Source organism: Sander lucioperca, chromosome 13 (genome assembly GCF_008315115.2).
Source record: "Sander lucioperca isolate FBNREF2018 chromosome 13, SLUC_FBN_1.2, whole genome shotgun sequence".
NCBI lineage: Eukaryota > Metazoa > Chordata > Actinopteri > Perciformes > Percidae > Sander > Sander lucioperca.
Genome location: NC_050185.1, coordinates 12,704,938 through 12,717,500, shown reverse-complemented (window position 1 = coordinate 12,717,500; position 12,563 = coordinate 12,704,938). Strand labels below are relative to the sequence as shown.

Below are 12,563 nucleotides of genomic sequence, written 5' to 3'. Positions count from 1 at the left end.
TCTGTAGGATGTGGCCATCTGTGGATGTAAGTGCCTGTTTGTTGTATTGCACTGTACATTTCGATCAAAGCCTGTACTCTTCACCCCGGGGAATAAATGTGTGTTCATCATTTAGAATTGCTTTATTGCTGCACCATTGCTCTGGCATTGTGGGGAGCTGGAAAGTGGGGATGAGGTGGGGTGAGGGGTAGATTTGTACAATTATAGAACTGATGATGCAAAGACACTGAAGCACACATTCCCCCCTTACACAATCCTGAGTGGTACGGTCCACAGTCTTAAAGGTAGAGTGTTGAGATTAGTGCATACATTTTTACACCATTTTATATAAAATAAAATGTACTTATAAATAAACACAATAGTTAACACGATGATAAAGCGTACTAGAGACCATATAATAATTCATTCTAAATTATTTCTGGAAGATATGTAGTTGTTCAAATACTTACTTGATAATTAAATATGACTGTCCTTCATGGTTATGCCCATATATTACACACCTAAACACAAATGCACACATTAAGACGTTGATGCACAGGTGTGTAAATCCAATGCAGACTTCCTCACTCAGTCCTCGACACTCCAATGGTGACCATATGACAACAAGCCTCCATATTGCCATGGCAACAACTGCACCATTGCTAAGACAACAGCTGCAGAGTGCTACAACAAGCAGAAAAACCTTATATATATATATATATATATCTTCCGGTTAATGCTTTTTTTGTGTGATTTGGTCTTCTTTAAGTCGCTCTCGCGGTGCTGCGTGTTTTCTTTTTCTGTGATGCATATGTAATTCACACTCTCCTCCTCAACACATTTTCTTTCGGTCTAATTCCTTCTGTCTTCACACACGCACACACACACACACACACACACACACACACACACGCGCACGCACGCACACGCACACGCACACACACACACACACACACACACACACACACACAGACACACACAAGCACACACGCACACAAGCACACACGCACACACCCACTCTCCCTCTCCTTTTCTCTCTCCTTCACTGTCCCCTCCCTCAGTTCTTCCTCTCCATCCTCTGCTGTTTCGCTGTCTTATTCTCTGTTTCTCTTTTTCCCTTTCTTTCCACAGTGTGAACCTCCCTCCCCCCCTTTTTTAATCCCCGCCACCTCTGCTTTCCATCTCCATCCTCCCCTTCCTCCATCTCTTTTCATATTCACCCAATCTTTTCTCTTTCTTTTCCGCCGTTTCTCTCGCGCCTAGGAAAAAAAAAGCAGATATACTCTCACCTTCCCTTTTCTCCTCTCATACTAAATTCTGAGACCACCCTCTCTTCTCTCTCTTTCTTTGCTCACTCTCTCTATTTCCCTCTGGCCCTCCCCCTCCCTTTTCATGTTTCCCCCTCCCTCCATCCTCTCTTTCCCTCGCTGGTTCAGTTAGTCAAAGAACAGATTCACGGAAGGATAGAAAAGGGGGGAAAGGCAGGACGAGAGTGAGAGCGTAGGAGTGGGGCAGGCTGGGGAGAGGGGTGTGGGGTCTCAGCCCTCTGTCGTGGGGGGTTGGGGGGGTTGAGATACACCCCAATATTTTGTTCTTAGTACCATGGACTGCCTCTGCATTGTGACTACAAAGGTAAGCCTATCTGTTGTTCCTTACATTAGCTCAATGTATGTGTGTGAGAAAGAGTGAGAGAGCCACAACTGCATGTGATTTCATCTTTCTGTCATCTCTTAATTATAAAAGTATTCTTCTTCTGCTAGACATAAAAAAGATTCTATCTTTGTGATCTTTTTTGAAATTTGTATATGTAAGAAAAACATCAGCTTGGCTACCTGAGTGTTATATGGACAGAATACTCTTTGATATTTCCCTCTCTGGATAACCCTCTCTCCCACTCTCTCTGCATCTCCTACTCTGTGTCATGCTTTTTGAGTGTACAAACGAGCTGACCTGCGTGGATGTAGTAAAAGCGGGAGAGAACCGGCGCTTGGGTTGCTTGTGCGGGCTTTCTGTCATGCCGGAGCTGCAGAATATGTTAGGGAGAGACAATGGGAGGGCATCCTGCATGCTAATCTGCTCAGATTTTCAGCTGCTTTATCTCAATCTTGACCATAGGCACAAGTTAGAGCTACCCGCTGTGCATATGCACACATCTGCCTCTCACAAACAGGATATGAGCGATATGTTATATCATACACATGTGCTCAGCGTCAGCACGCCGCTCCATGGAGGCATTCCTGGTCATGAAATAGGCTAACAAAATGAAAACTGCAAGAGCTTTAATGTAGTCTGACTCAACACACACTCTGGGGTCAGACCCTGTGTGTTCTGATGGCTGCAATCTGCTTTAGACCTTCCCTGGTGGACATACAGGTTCAAAAACAGGTGAACATAAACTGTAGCAGCTGCACCTGAATGCAGTTTCTGGCAGGAAGTGATGACAAAAAGTAGGAAACAGAAATACACACACACCAACTCTTACTGGTGTGTGAAGGGGTCATTTTAACTTGGACTAAGTGTGCGTAGAGCAGAAGTGAGTGCAGCTGGCCCTTTCAGATGTATTACATGAATGTGTGCTTAACTGTGACACATTGCATTCATTTGCTTATCAACCTCTCAGTTTCCCTGGCAACAGATACTATTAGTCAGTCAAACATAGATAGGTAGGTGCAGTTAGATGAGACTTAGAATGTTACACTGTGTAGGCTTACATTTAAGAACATTAACTACATATCTGTGATTTGATATAAAAATAACAGCAAAAACTTGATTTCACATCTTCCTCTAACGAGCCAACTTCCAAGCTGATAAGCGCCTGTTGGTGCTAAAAACCTATTTTTGTTCCCTAACACGATGCAGTGTGACAAATGCTTTGTGAGAAAAGAAAGAAACTGAAAATTTGAGGTATCTTTCCATAAGCCTGGAACATCAGTCCCTTATGCATCTTATTCGCCTTGAGTGTGACTCACTGAGTTATCTAGGAGGGAAAAAAACACTGTAAGTGAAAGACCACAGTTGGTAACAGTGGATATTTAACCAAACTGGTTCCAGAATCCTGCATTGCTCTCAAAGTGAGAAAAGACTGTAAAGCTGGCAAAGAAAACCCAACAATTGCCAAGTGATTGTGAGACAGATGGTCAGTTTATAAAAAGGAAAGTTTGTCGACAAAAGTTCATAAAGGAATGTAAGTAGGTCTTTGATCAACGAATGTGATGTTTGGTTGCATTGCCATTACAGTGGCTACATGTGACTTTAAAAACACAAACCAGAATCAGCTACACCTTCAGTATCCAACATTTGTAAGTGAATATAAACTAGATATTCACAAGAGAATTGGAGATTCACTCGTCTTACCAGTGTGCAAATTTAACCTGATCATGGATCAGATTTGCCAAAAACTTGGTGTATTTCTTTGAATGTGTAATTAAACTTTAATGGAGGCTGGCTGCATTGCAGGTGTGGCTTGCCATCATGTAGCAGATGATGGGTGAGCAGCTCCCTGGGTGAGCTGTTCCCTGACACCCACATAGAATGGGTTATGTGAACAGTGTTGCCTCCCCGTGCAGGCCTGTGAAACAAAGTTTTGCTGTGTGGGTGAAGCCACAGTAAGCCAGTGAGTGACAATATATATAATATCTGGTAACGCTGTGTAGCCTACAGCACACCAAGTTAAAGCACTGTGCTCAATGCTGTTTTAAGTTTGAAGAATAGCAGCTTGAGCAAATTTCCAGTGAGATAGTAATAAATGGACCTCTTTTGATAGCAATAGAGGCAGAATAAGTGCGGAAAGAACGCTTAATACAGGCCCCTACTAAAGATTTTTTGTCCTTGAGGAAATTAAGGTAAAATTAGACAAGTATTTGTTTTCCTTTTATAATGCTGCTATTTTTACATTTTTGTGTCTACCCCTGACAAGTTCCAATCATTGGCTTGGATAAAATGAGAAGTAAGATTGCCTTCTATCTCCCAAAGACTCATAGACATGTTACATGGGACATAATAATTTGTCTGTGTGTTGTAAAACACACAATGTCGAAAACACTCCAAGGAATCCTGATTAGGTCGTTTTATGTCATCATGGCTGATGTAGATTAGAAGCTACTCCAGTGCAACCTTATTATCTCATACATTTATTTAAAAAAGACACAAATACCCAATGTTTTAATTCCTACCAGGCAAGAGATTCATATGTTATGTCTCCTGAATGTTGAATTGGATTTATATAATGTTCTGCTCCTTCCTACACAAAAATCACAGAAGAATATAAATAATAAATGGCAACATTTGATGGCAATACATCATACAGAAGTGTCATTATTACATAACATTAGGAACTGGAATATTAGGGCATATCAGCTTGAGGAGGTGTCACAGGATTTATATTTGGTTGCAAGCCTGACAATACCTTTGACTCTCTCTCCCTGTGTGGCACTGAGTCAGAGAAGGACAGTTTGATGTTTGAGATGTGAGAACAAAGATGGTGTACACAGTAAAGGGGATTTAAGCTCTAAAAGTAACTTCTCTTAAAGCTATCACGACATCTGATAGAAAATGATTGTGATAAAGAATCAATTATGTATCTCCAGTGTGGAAAGGAGGACATACAGTAGATGTGTCTGCTAACGCTTACTGCCTTCCCCTCTGCTTTTCATGTCCTAAACTCTTTTGATTATCACTCCTCTCCCTGTTATCACCCTCGTTCCACTTCTCTGCTCTCACATTTCCAATTCCACAATTTTTTGTCCTCTGTGCCTCCTTCACCTCTGTAATCCCTCACTCACTCCTCTCTTCCAGTCTCCTCTTTCCTTTATCTCATTTTACCTCCTTTCCCCCTCCTGCTTACTCTCCTCTTTCCTGCTCTACTCTCTAGCTTACCTCCTGCCCTCCTCTTTAGCACTTTCCAGGCTTCCCTAGTTAGTGCTGCTTCAAATAAATTATACATTTGACAAGATGTAGTCAAAGTCAGCAGCTTTGTGTGCATATTATTGCCATCACTCTCCAACATGGACATCTTCTTCCCTGAACGGGTTTGAGCACTCACATTTGTAATTATTTTGTGCTGCCAGCTGTTCTTAAGGTTCAGTATATTTATGAATATTTATATCTCACAAATGTGTATGTGCATACATGGATGAGAAGCTTATGGCTGCTGCTGCTTCTTGCTCTAGTCCTAAGAGTCTCCGAAATGGAGTTAAGCTAAACCCTTCGTTCACAAATGAAACAGCGCCTCCTCGGCATTCATTTAGCTCGTCCACAATTCTGCACATTTTAACAAGTGTCCATTCACCGCAGCTTGGGGTTTGTGTCTGTATGAGAGTATGACATGCAGTACAGTGTGCTGTGGGTTAGGATTAGTGATCCAGTGGAGAGCTCATATGATCTCCGCTCAAGGGCACGAGTTTCCATGAAGCCTTTGGATGCAGCCACAGAGACACTGATCCTGCCAAGTTGCTCCCAGGGCACAGTGAGTGAAGCAGGGATGGCTAAGTCTGATGCCACAACTGCACAGTGCTGAGGTTCTCTATTGTCCGATAAAAAAACACACAGCAGAATCGAGGGGATAGTGGAGATATAATTCTATCCAGATTGATTCATTTCTTGGTCATCATCACTGTTCAAATGGCAGCTTGCTTTTGGGCTCATGAAGAAATATAGCAAATGTCCGTGGTCTTTTAAAGGGATGCTTTGTCGATATTCAACCAATTTTGTATCATAATAATGTTGGTAGTATGTATAAAATAACTGAATGTTAACCTTCCCTCCATCTTACCAGTGCCCAGATCTCCCTACTCACAGGCCAGCAGAAGCATTTTTTCTGCTTGCCTGTGAGTAGGGAGATATAGAGCTGTTGCTTGAACTACAGATTGTACTTCCGCATACTGACACAAAGAGTATAGAAGCAGATTGAGAGAGACAGCCGCCATTCTATCTCTCTCTCTAAAAAACTAGAACAGTCTAAAACTAGACAGTGCTGATCAAATATAAACCAAGATTCTGTTACTGCATCGCCTATTTCTTTACTCAAATGTTTTCAGAAACATATTTTATCTTACCGTTTAACTGTAATACAAGATCGGCCACCATATTGATTCTGTGACGTGCTTGCATTACGTCACCCACAGGCGGAAGCATTTATTGGTCCAGTTCAGCGCAGTGCATTCTGGTAGTTGTATTTTTTTTTTAAAGGTTATTTTTGGGTTTTTATTGCCTTTATTTATAGAACAGATTAAGTTAGGAAAGTGGGAGAGAGAGGGGGATGACATGCAGCAAAGGGCCCTGGGTCGGAACCGAACATGGGCCACTGCGACAAGGACTGAGCCTCTGTAGATGGGGCGCAGGCTCCACCAGGTGAGCTAACCAGGCGCCGCAGTTGTAGGTTTTCTACATTTTGAGCGAAAGGGAATACCACAGCCCATTTTCTCTGTTTCCCCTGGCCATGTAGCACCAATTAAAAAAATGTTTGCGTCATTAGACAGCCCAGTTTTATGAAAAGACCCTCTTTCCAGCGATAAAATACTTCTTAAAGTACATATTGCACCACTCACCCACATATTCAACCGCTTTCCTGAAAGAAAGCCACACACCTACATGATCAGACAGAACTCACACTACAGCAGAGCATCCTGCTCCAGTACAAGTGGACTGTGACTTGTAACTTCAGCCTTGGCTCGAGTTAAGAAATTGGTTCAATTGGACGTCTCAGAAAACTTGTTAGGTTTCATTTAGTCTTGCATTGCCAGACCTATCTTCACAGCACTGTGGAGTAAGGTATGGCTACATGACACATACATTCTAAGATAGGAGAAACAAATTCTTTGGGTTGTTTGCATTTCTTCAAACCAATCACAGTCGTCTAAGCTCCGGATGCGGCGATGGTGGCTCTGCAAATGGTCTCAGAAAGGAACTTGTTTTGGTGGAACATTTACACTCTGCAAAAGAAAACGCCACATACAATATTAAATGAAGTTAACTGTTCACACAATACAGTAACATGTGCTATTTAAAGTAGCTGGACACATGGTTAAACATAATGTGCTCTTACCAGTGTATCGCCGTACGTACTTCGTCCATAGCAATCCTCTCATATCGGTCCCAAAACGTCCCAGTTAGATAGGGGATCGTAAACATATTCTTTGTAAATCTTTACAATCATTTCCCGAAATAACCAAGCAGACCTGCCTTGTTGCTCGATCCAAATTTTCTTCAAAACTTGCCGTTTTCAGCCTGTAGCTTGCTAGCTTGAAGTTTGTCGTTGTTTCCCAAAACGGTAACACACAGAGAGCGGAAGGTGAGGGACATTTGGCGTGTCAGGCAATTATCCTGGAAATGTACTTCCGTTGGCCCAGACTAGGTTTAATTAAACAGGAGGTAGAGGCTTGCTGTATGATGCTAATTCATACTGCATGTGCTAAATTTAAACAGCTGCAACTGTTGTTGCAGAAATTAAACATGGGATAAATGGCATCTTTTATTTAAAGTGGTCTTGATTCAGAACATCAAATCACTGCACAGTAGCTTCAATCACCTTGTTTCCCCTTATTCAGCTTGCAGAGTTGACTTCAAATTTAAGCTCATCAGTCTCTTTCTATGATAAAATGTTGCCAATGCAATGCTAACCTCTAGTCTCTCAACTAATTCATAATGCCCACAACCCCCATCAGGGGCCTCAGCCCGAAAGGAGGCTGTTAAGAGCTTTTTTTTGTCAAATGCAAAATGTCTTTTGCTTCCCTCGCCTCTTCGGTCTCATCTAGTGAGAGGATGAGCAATGCTTAATCATTTCTTTTGAATCTCACCTTGAATGTCTAGATACTATTAATGGGTATTTCAGTATGCCTCAATGTGGCAAGGCTCAGTCTGTATCTGTATTGCTTTTTAGTGTTTTTAAGGATCTTTCTATCTATGAAATGAAAAGGCACATTTATTTCATTGGGCTTTAACATCCTTATCTTTGGTACCACTCATTGATCATTATTTTGTTGATTTTACATTTAACATAAGGGAATGTAACATGATATATGTAAATTTTAAACAGCAAATAGAATATACCCTCTCTAGTAACACAAATAAAATTAAATTAAAAAAATATATATATTTAAAAAAAAACACCCACTTGCTGTCCACCAGCAGACCCTACTTACAGGCTTACTGACATGCTGCTTAATTTCAATGTTTTGGCTGTCAGCATCGCTGTCTGTCCTAAAATTGTCCATATGACAGGTGACAGATTAAATCCATCATGGGCTGTTTGGGCTGGAGACTTTGTCGTCTCACATTGACTGAGAAGGCTTAACGGCAAAACATGAGTCTGCTATGGTGGACCAGGAGGAGGACTGTGGTACTCTGCTCTAACACTGTATGCAAGAACAACTTGTGGTAATTCTGTAAATAAGCCTGAGAAATAAATAACTAAATCAATAGCAATGATGATGCATATTTATACATGTGGGTAGATTCAATAGAAGAGGTCCTGTGGACCTCATTAAGAAAACATGCCAAGGTGAACGAGGGTCAACTTCTCACCAGGGCCTCTGTAATAAAACTGTATGTCTGCTCTATACAGGCATTTTAGTTAAAAGAGTCAACTAACTAACATATGTTGATTAGAGTATGTTTGTCAATGTGTAATGCTTGTGTGTGTGTGTGTGTGTGTGTGTGGGGTGGAACTGGGATGTGCAGAAAAGAGGAAAGCAGAAGAAAAAAGAATAAAAGGATGGTAGTGCTGATATCATCGATATTATTAGCTCTTGCATTAGCCTTGCAAATGGGATCAGGTTTTCTTACAGTGTTTTGATCATATTTGTTCAATACAGCACACAATGACACCTTGTGGCACGTTGTTAAACTACAGTACAGGAGTCCATGACAATCTGGCTCAGGGATGCTGTCAAATGTGAGCTGCTTGTGTCCACTCAAGTTGCTCGTATCCAACATCAGCCTGAGCCTTAAGTACATACACAGTGCATTCACTGAGGTTGAGGCCTTGCGTTTTTCCTCATAATTAATAGGAAATTGCTGGACCCTCTTTCAGTTATTCATGAGTAGCCTCTTGTCACCTTCGTAAATGTGTTCTCATCTGAAATTCAGGTCATGGATTCAGAGGTTTCGAACCTCCTGTTTGGCAAAGAGCAGAAGACTGCCCAGAGTAGCAGCCATATTTGAATTATATGCTTTCTAACTCTAATGATACACCTTGCCGCCTCCATGTGTGGCTTTAGCACCGACAGGAAAAAAAACTGTGAACATTTGATTGAAAAACACGACATGAGCTAATGACACCGCGAGAGTTCAAACACACGATGCGCTCATACTCAACACAGTAATGTACAACTGCACATATTTTTGTGTGATTTGTTTGTCTCTGGCTTTTTGTATCTTCATGTTCCTCTTATAGGTGATGTCAGTTGCCTAGCAACCAAGCAATCAGGGCCCGATTGTTGCCATGACAACATGGCAGGGGTATCATCATGGAGAGAATAGAGATGAAAGGAGGAAGGGAGGGAGAGAGGAGAGGAAAAAGAGAGATAGAGAGAGATAGAGGGAGAGAGAGAGCCCTGCCATTGTAGGGTGTTGATAATGTGAAGCCCACAGTGTGCAGGTAGGAGGATGACCTCTGTGTAGGCGGCAGAAGAGAATGCTCATGAATGCGGAGAATAGAAAATGAATGTTTGATCTTATGCGGCTGGATCCGCGGGTTACATAGCATTTGACACTGTTCTAACAGTGCAGGCTTCATTCCAGATGGAAATGTCACGATGTGCTCCAGTTGTCTTTTGTCACAGACAGTGAAGCTGATGCAGAAGCCACAGCTCAGTGTGTCGCTGAGGTCCAGAGGGCTTTAGGCCTAACCTCTGCAGGTGTCATAACCCATCCATCACCCGACAGCAGTCCACTGTAAAACAGCCCAATGGGGTCATGGTGCATTTACTCTGTTTATTGCCTTGCTCAACTCTGCTTCGCCCTTAATACAGTCATGTAGCAGAGAGAAACCGGGCCTGAGAGGGCAAGAGAAGGAGCTACACACAAATACACCCATTGGGATGCCAATGAAGTTCCTGTTTCACTCAGAATGGAAGCAGAATTATACTTTGTATTTAGTGTCAAAATACTGACAACATTGATTAAATTAGTGGTGTGAACAAATGACATGAGTGATGAAATGACAAGTGTCTCTCGGCTAACTAGCCCACTAAACGAATAGTAAAAGTGAAAACAACATATTCTTATGTGGCATTATTTTCAAAATTCTCAATTTGTATATTTCATAAAATACTTGAGAGTCGACGACTGCTATTATATTCATTGATGTTAGTTTTTTTTGACATTTTTGACATCAAATTTTACATGGGAAAATCGACTTTCGCAGTCCAGTCAGGAACAATTTGTTTCGCTGCAGGAGCACACACCACATAGGAGTGATAAAACTCAATTCCTTTGGCTAGAGTTACCATAAAACATCTAAATGCCTCATTCTCAAACCATTGCTCTGACTGTAGACAGGGACTTATGTGACTTAGTGATGAGGATACAGAAGTACAATTTATTACCATAGATTTGTAAGAATGATATACTTCCTACAGGATTGCTAATAAACATTGATCATAGTAGTTCCTGAATGACAATTAGATGTTTGGTGTAAGAAATCTAGACACACAATTTTTTATGTGAAATCGATTGATGGACTCAATATGGAAGTCCATGAATAGATACATGTATGTACATTAAAACACAATGAGTAGACATGAATAATAAAATTGTGTATCCTTAAATAGCGTTTAGAAGAAACACATTATTCACATAATTTTGACATGTGATTACCTATTGTAACACTTGCTGCTTTAATCTGCTCATTGATAGAAAGTACAGTAGGCACAATGACAGGAAATATGAACTTTAAAAAGACAGACTAATTTATGATAACCTTAAGAGAATATTTGATCAATATACTGCACAGTACAGAGACAGCACAATGCTTTCATCAGGGCATAAACAGTGTTAAAGGGTAGCCTGGTCCTACCAGACATTGGTACATTTCATTTGTACAGAGAGTCTGGCCACTCTCCATTGACAAGTGTTAACTTCCTTGAAGGTGGGTACTCTGTTGAAGTTTAAAACTATTGGATCTGCCCAGAGCCACTCTGGATCTGCCATAACCAATCGCTAACGTTTGGTCATGATGTCGGCTTAGCATCGCTAGCGTTCGCCTTAGCCACTCCTTCACCACTAACGGAGCGTGCTGGAAAATCAAACTTTTCCAGAACCCCGTGGGGAGGAGGGCCACAACATCATGGTCACCAACACAACTCAGCAAAGATTGTTCTTGCTCGATTGTTCTTTAACTTCTGGATATTCTGCAGTGTTGCCACAACGGACCGAATGGCTTCGCTCTTATCTTTCTCCGCCTCCATTACAGAACTACAACTCAAACTAGCGCACAATGTCATCATTCTCAGCCACTCCCTCTGTTCGCTGATTGGACCGGTAAAGATTTGGCTGGAGAAAACCCAAGAATATACCGCAAACCCAGACGGTGTACTGAAGGAAAATGAAAATTTAGCGGACGTACGTAGGAGGGCGGAGCCAGGCTAGTTAAAGGGTGATGCTAAGACAAAATTACTTTTTTTTTTTTTTTTTTACTTTTACTTGAAAAAACATCTATGACTTTAGTCTGGTAGCCAGCAGTGTTGTCTAATAACTCTAAACAATTGGCACACATACACACAAGGTAACAACCAGGGTTGGGACTTTAAAAATGCCCTCCGATACAATAACTAAATACCTGTCAATAAATGTAGTCAGTAACCCAATCCAAGTATCACAATATTAAAGTAACTTGATTACTTTGCATTACTTTAGGATGACCTCAATACCAAATATGCAAATAAAGACAAATGAAAGGAAATATCAATAAGATTACTTTTATTTAAAATGAATACACACTTGTGAATCCTGAGTAAGTAAGACAACAGAACAATGTAACCTTTTTAAAGCAAATGGAAAACCAAGATGTTTAGCACCAAAATGTATCTTCTGCTCAGTGTATTTTTAAAGAAAAACTTTCTTTTCAATAAGCAAATTCAGCAGTAGCCTATTGACCCTTAATGAATGTGCACAACACATGACCACACTGGTTTCATTAGAGACCAGAGTAGTGTTATTTGAGACTTGAGAAGTGTTCAAATGTGTGCACATGTGCATCGTAGTGTTGAGTTTTTTATTTTAAAATGTATTTGTAATTTTCATTTTTACTAAATGTAGCAGTAATCTGATTATAGTTTTTTTTTATGTAACTTAACAAAAAAGTGACCTACCTAATTATGTAATGCCATTCCATCCTGTTCCTCCCTCTGTTACTACAAGTCTACAGTAATAACTCTTACAAGGCTATTTGCAGGGCCAGATCTGCCAGGAATTCATGACCAAACTTAAAATCAAATCTAGGGCTACAGAAAATGATTATAATTACATTATCACATACAGTACCTACCAAATGTTTAATCAATACAATATCACAAAATAGTGATACAATTCTCTGCACAGGTTCACAGAGCCCAAAACATTGTCAAATTACCAGTTTTGTCCGACCA

The 12,563-nt window shown here is 40.8% G+C and overlaps 1 protein-coding gene across 2 annotated transcripts in view; it reads left to right on the top strand.

The window, feature by feature from the left end:
- The first annotated feature begins 1,037 nt into the window (after nucleotides 1-1,037).
- The window catches only part of LOC116064863 (disks large homolog 4), a 69,372-nt gene continuing 57,846 nt past the window's right edge, over nucleotides 1,038-12,563 (top strand). For both annotated transcript variants that reach the window (XM_036009005.1, XM_031320202.2), the window contains exon 1: nucleotides 1,038-1,611. In XM_036009005.1, the coding sequence (XP_035864898.1) occupies nucleotides 1,582-1,611 (30 nt within the window). In that variant the 5' untranslated portion in view covers nucleotides 1,038-1,581. The remainder of the gene's footprint in view (nucleotides 1,612-12,563) is intronic.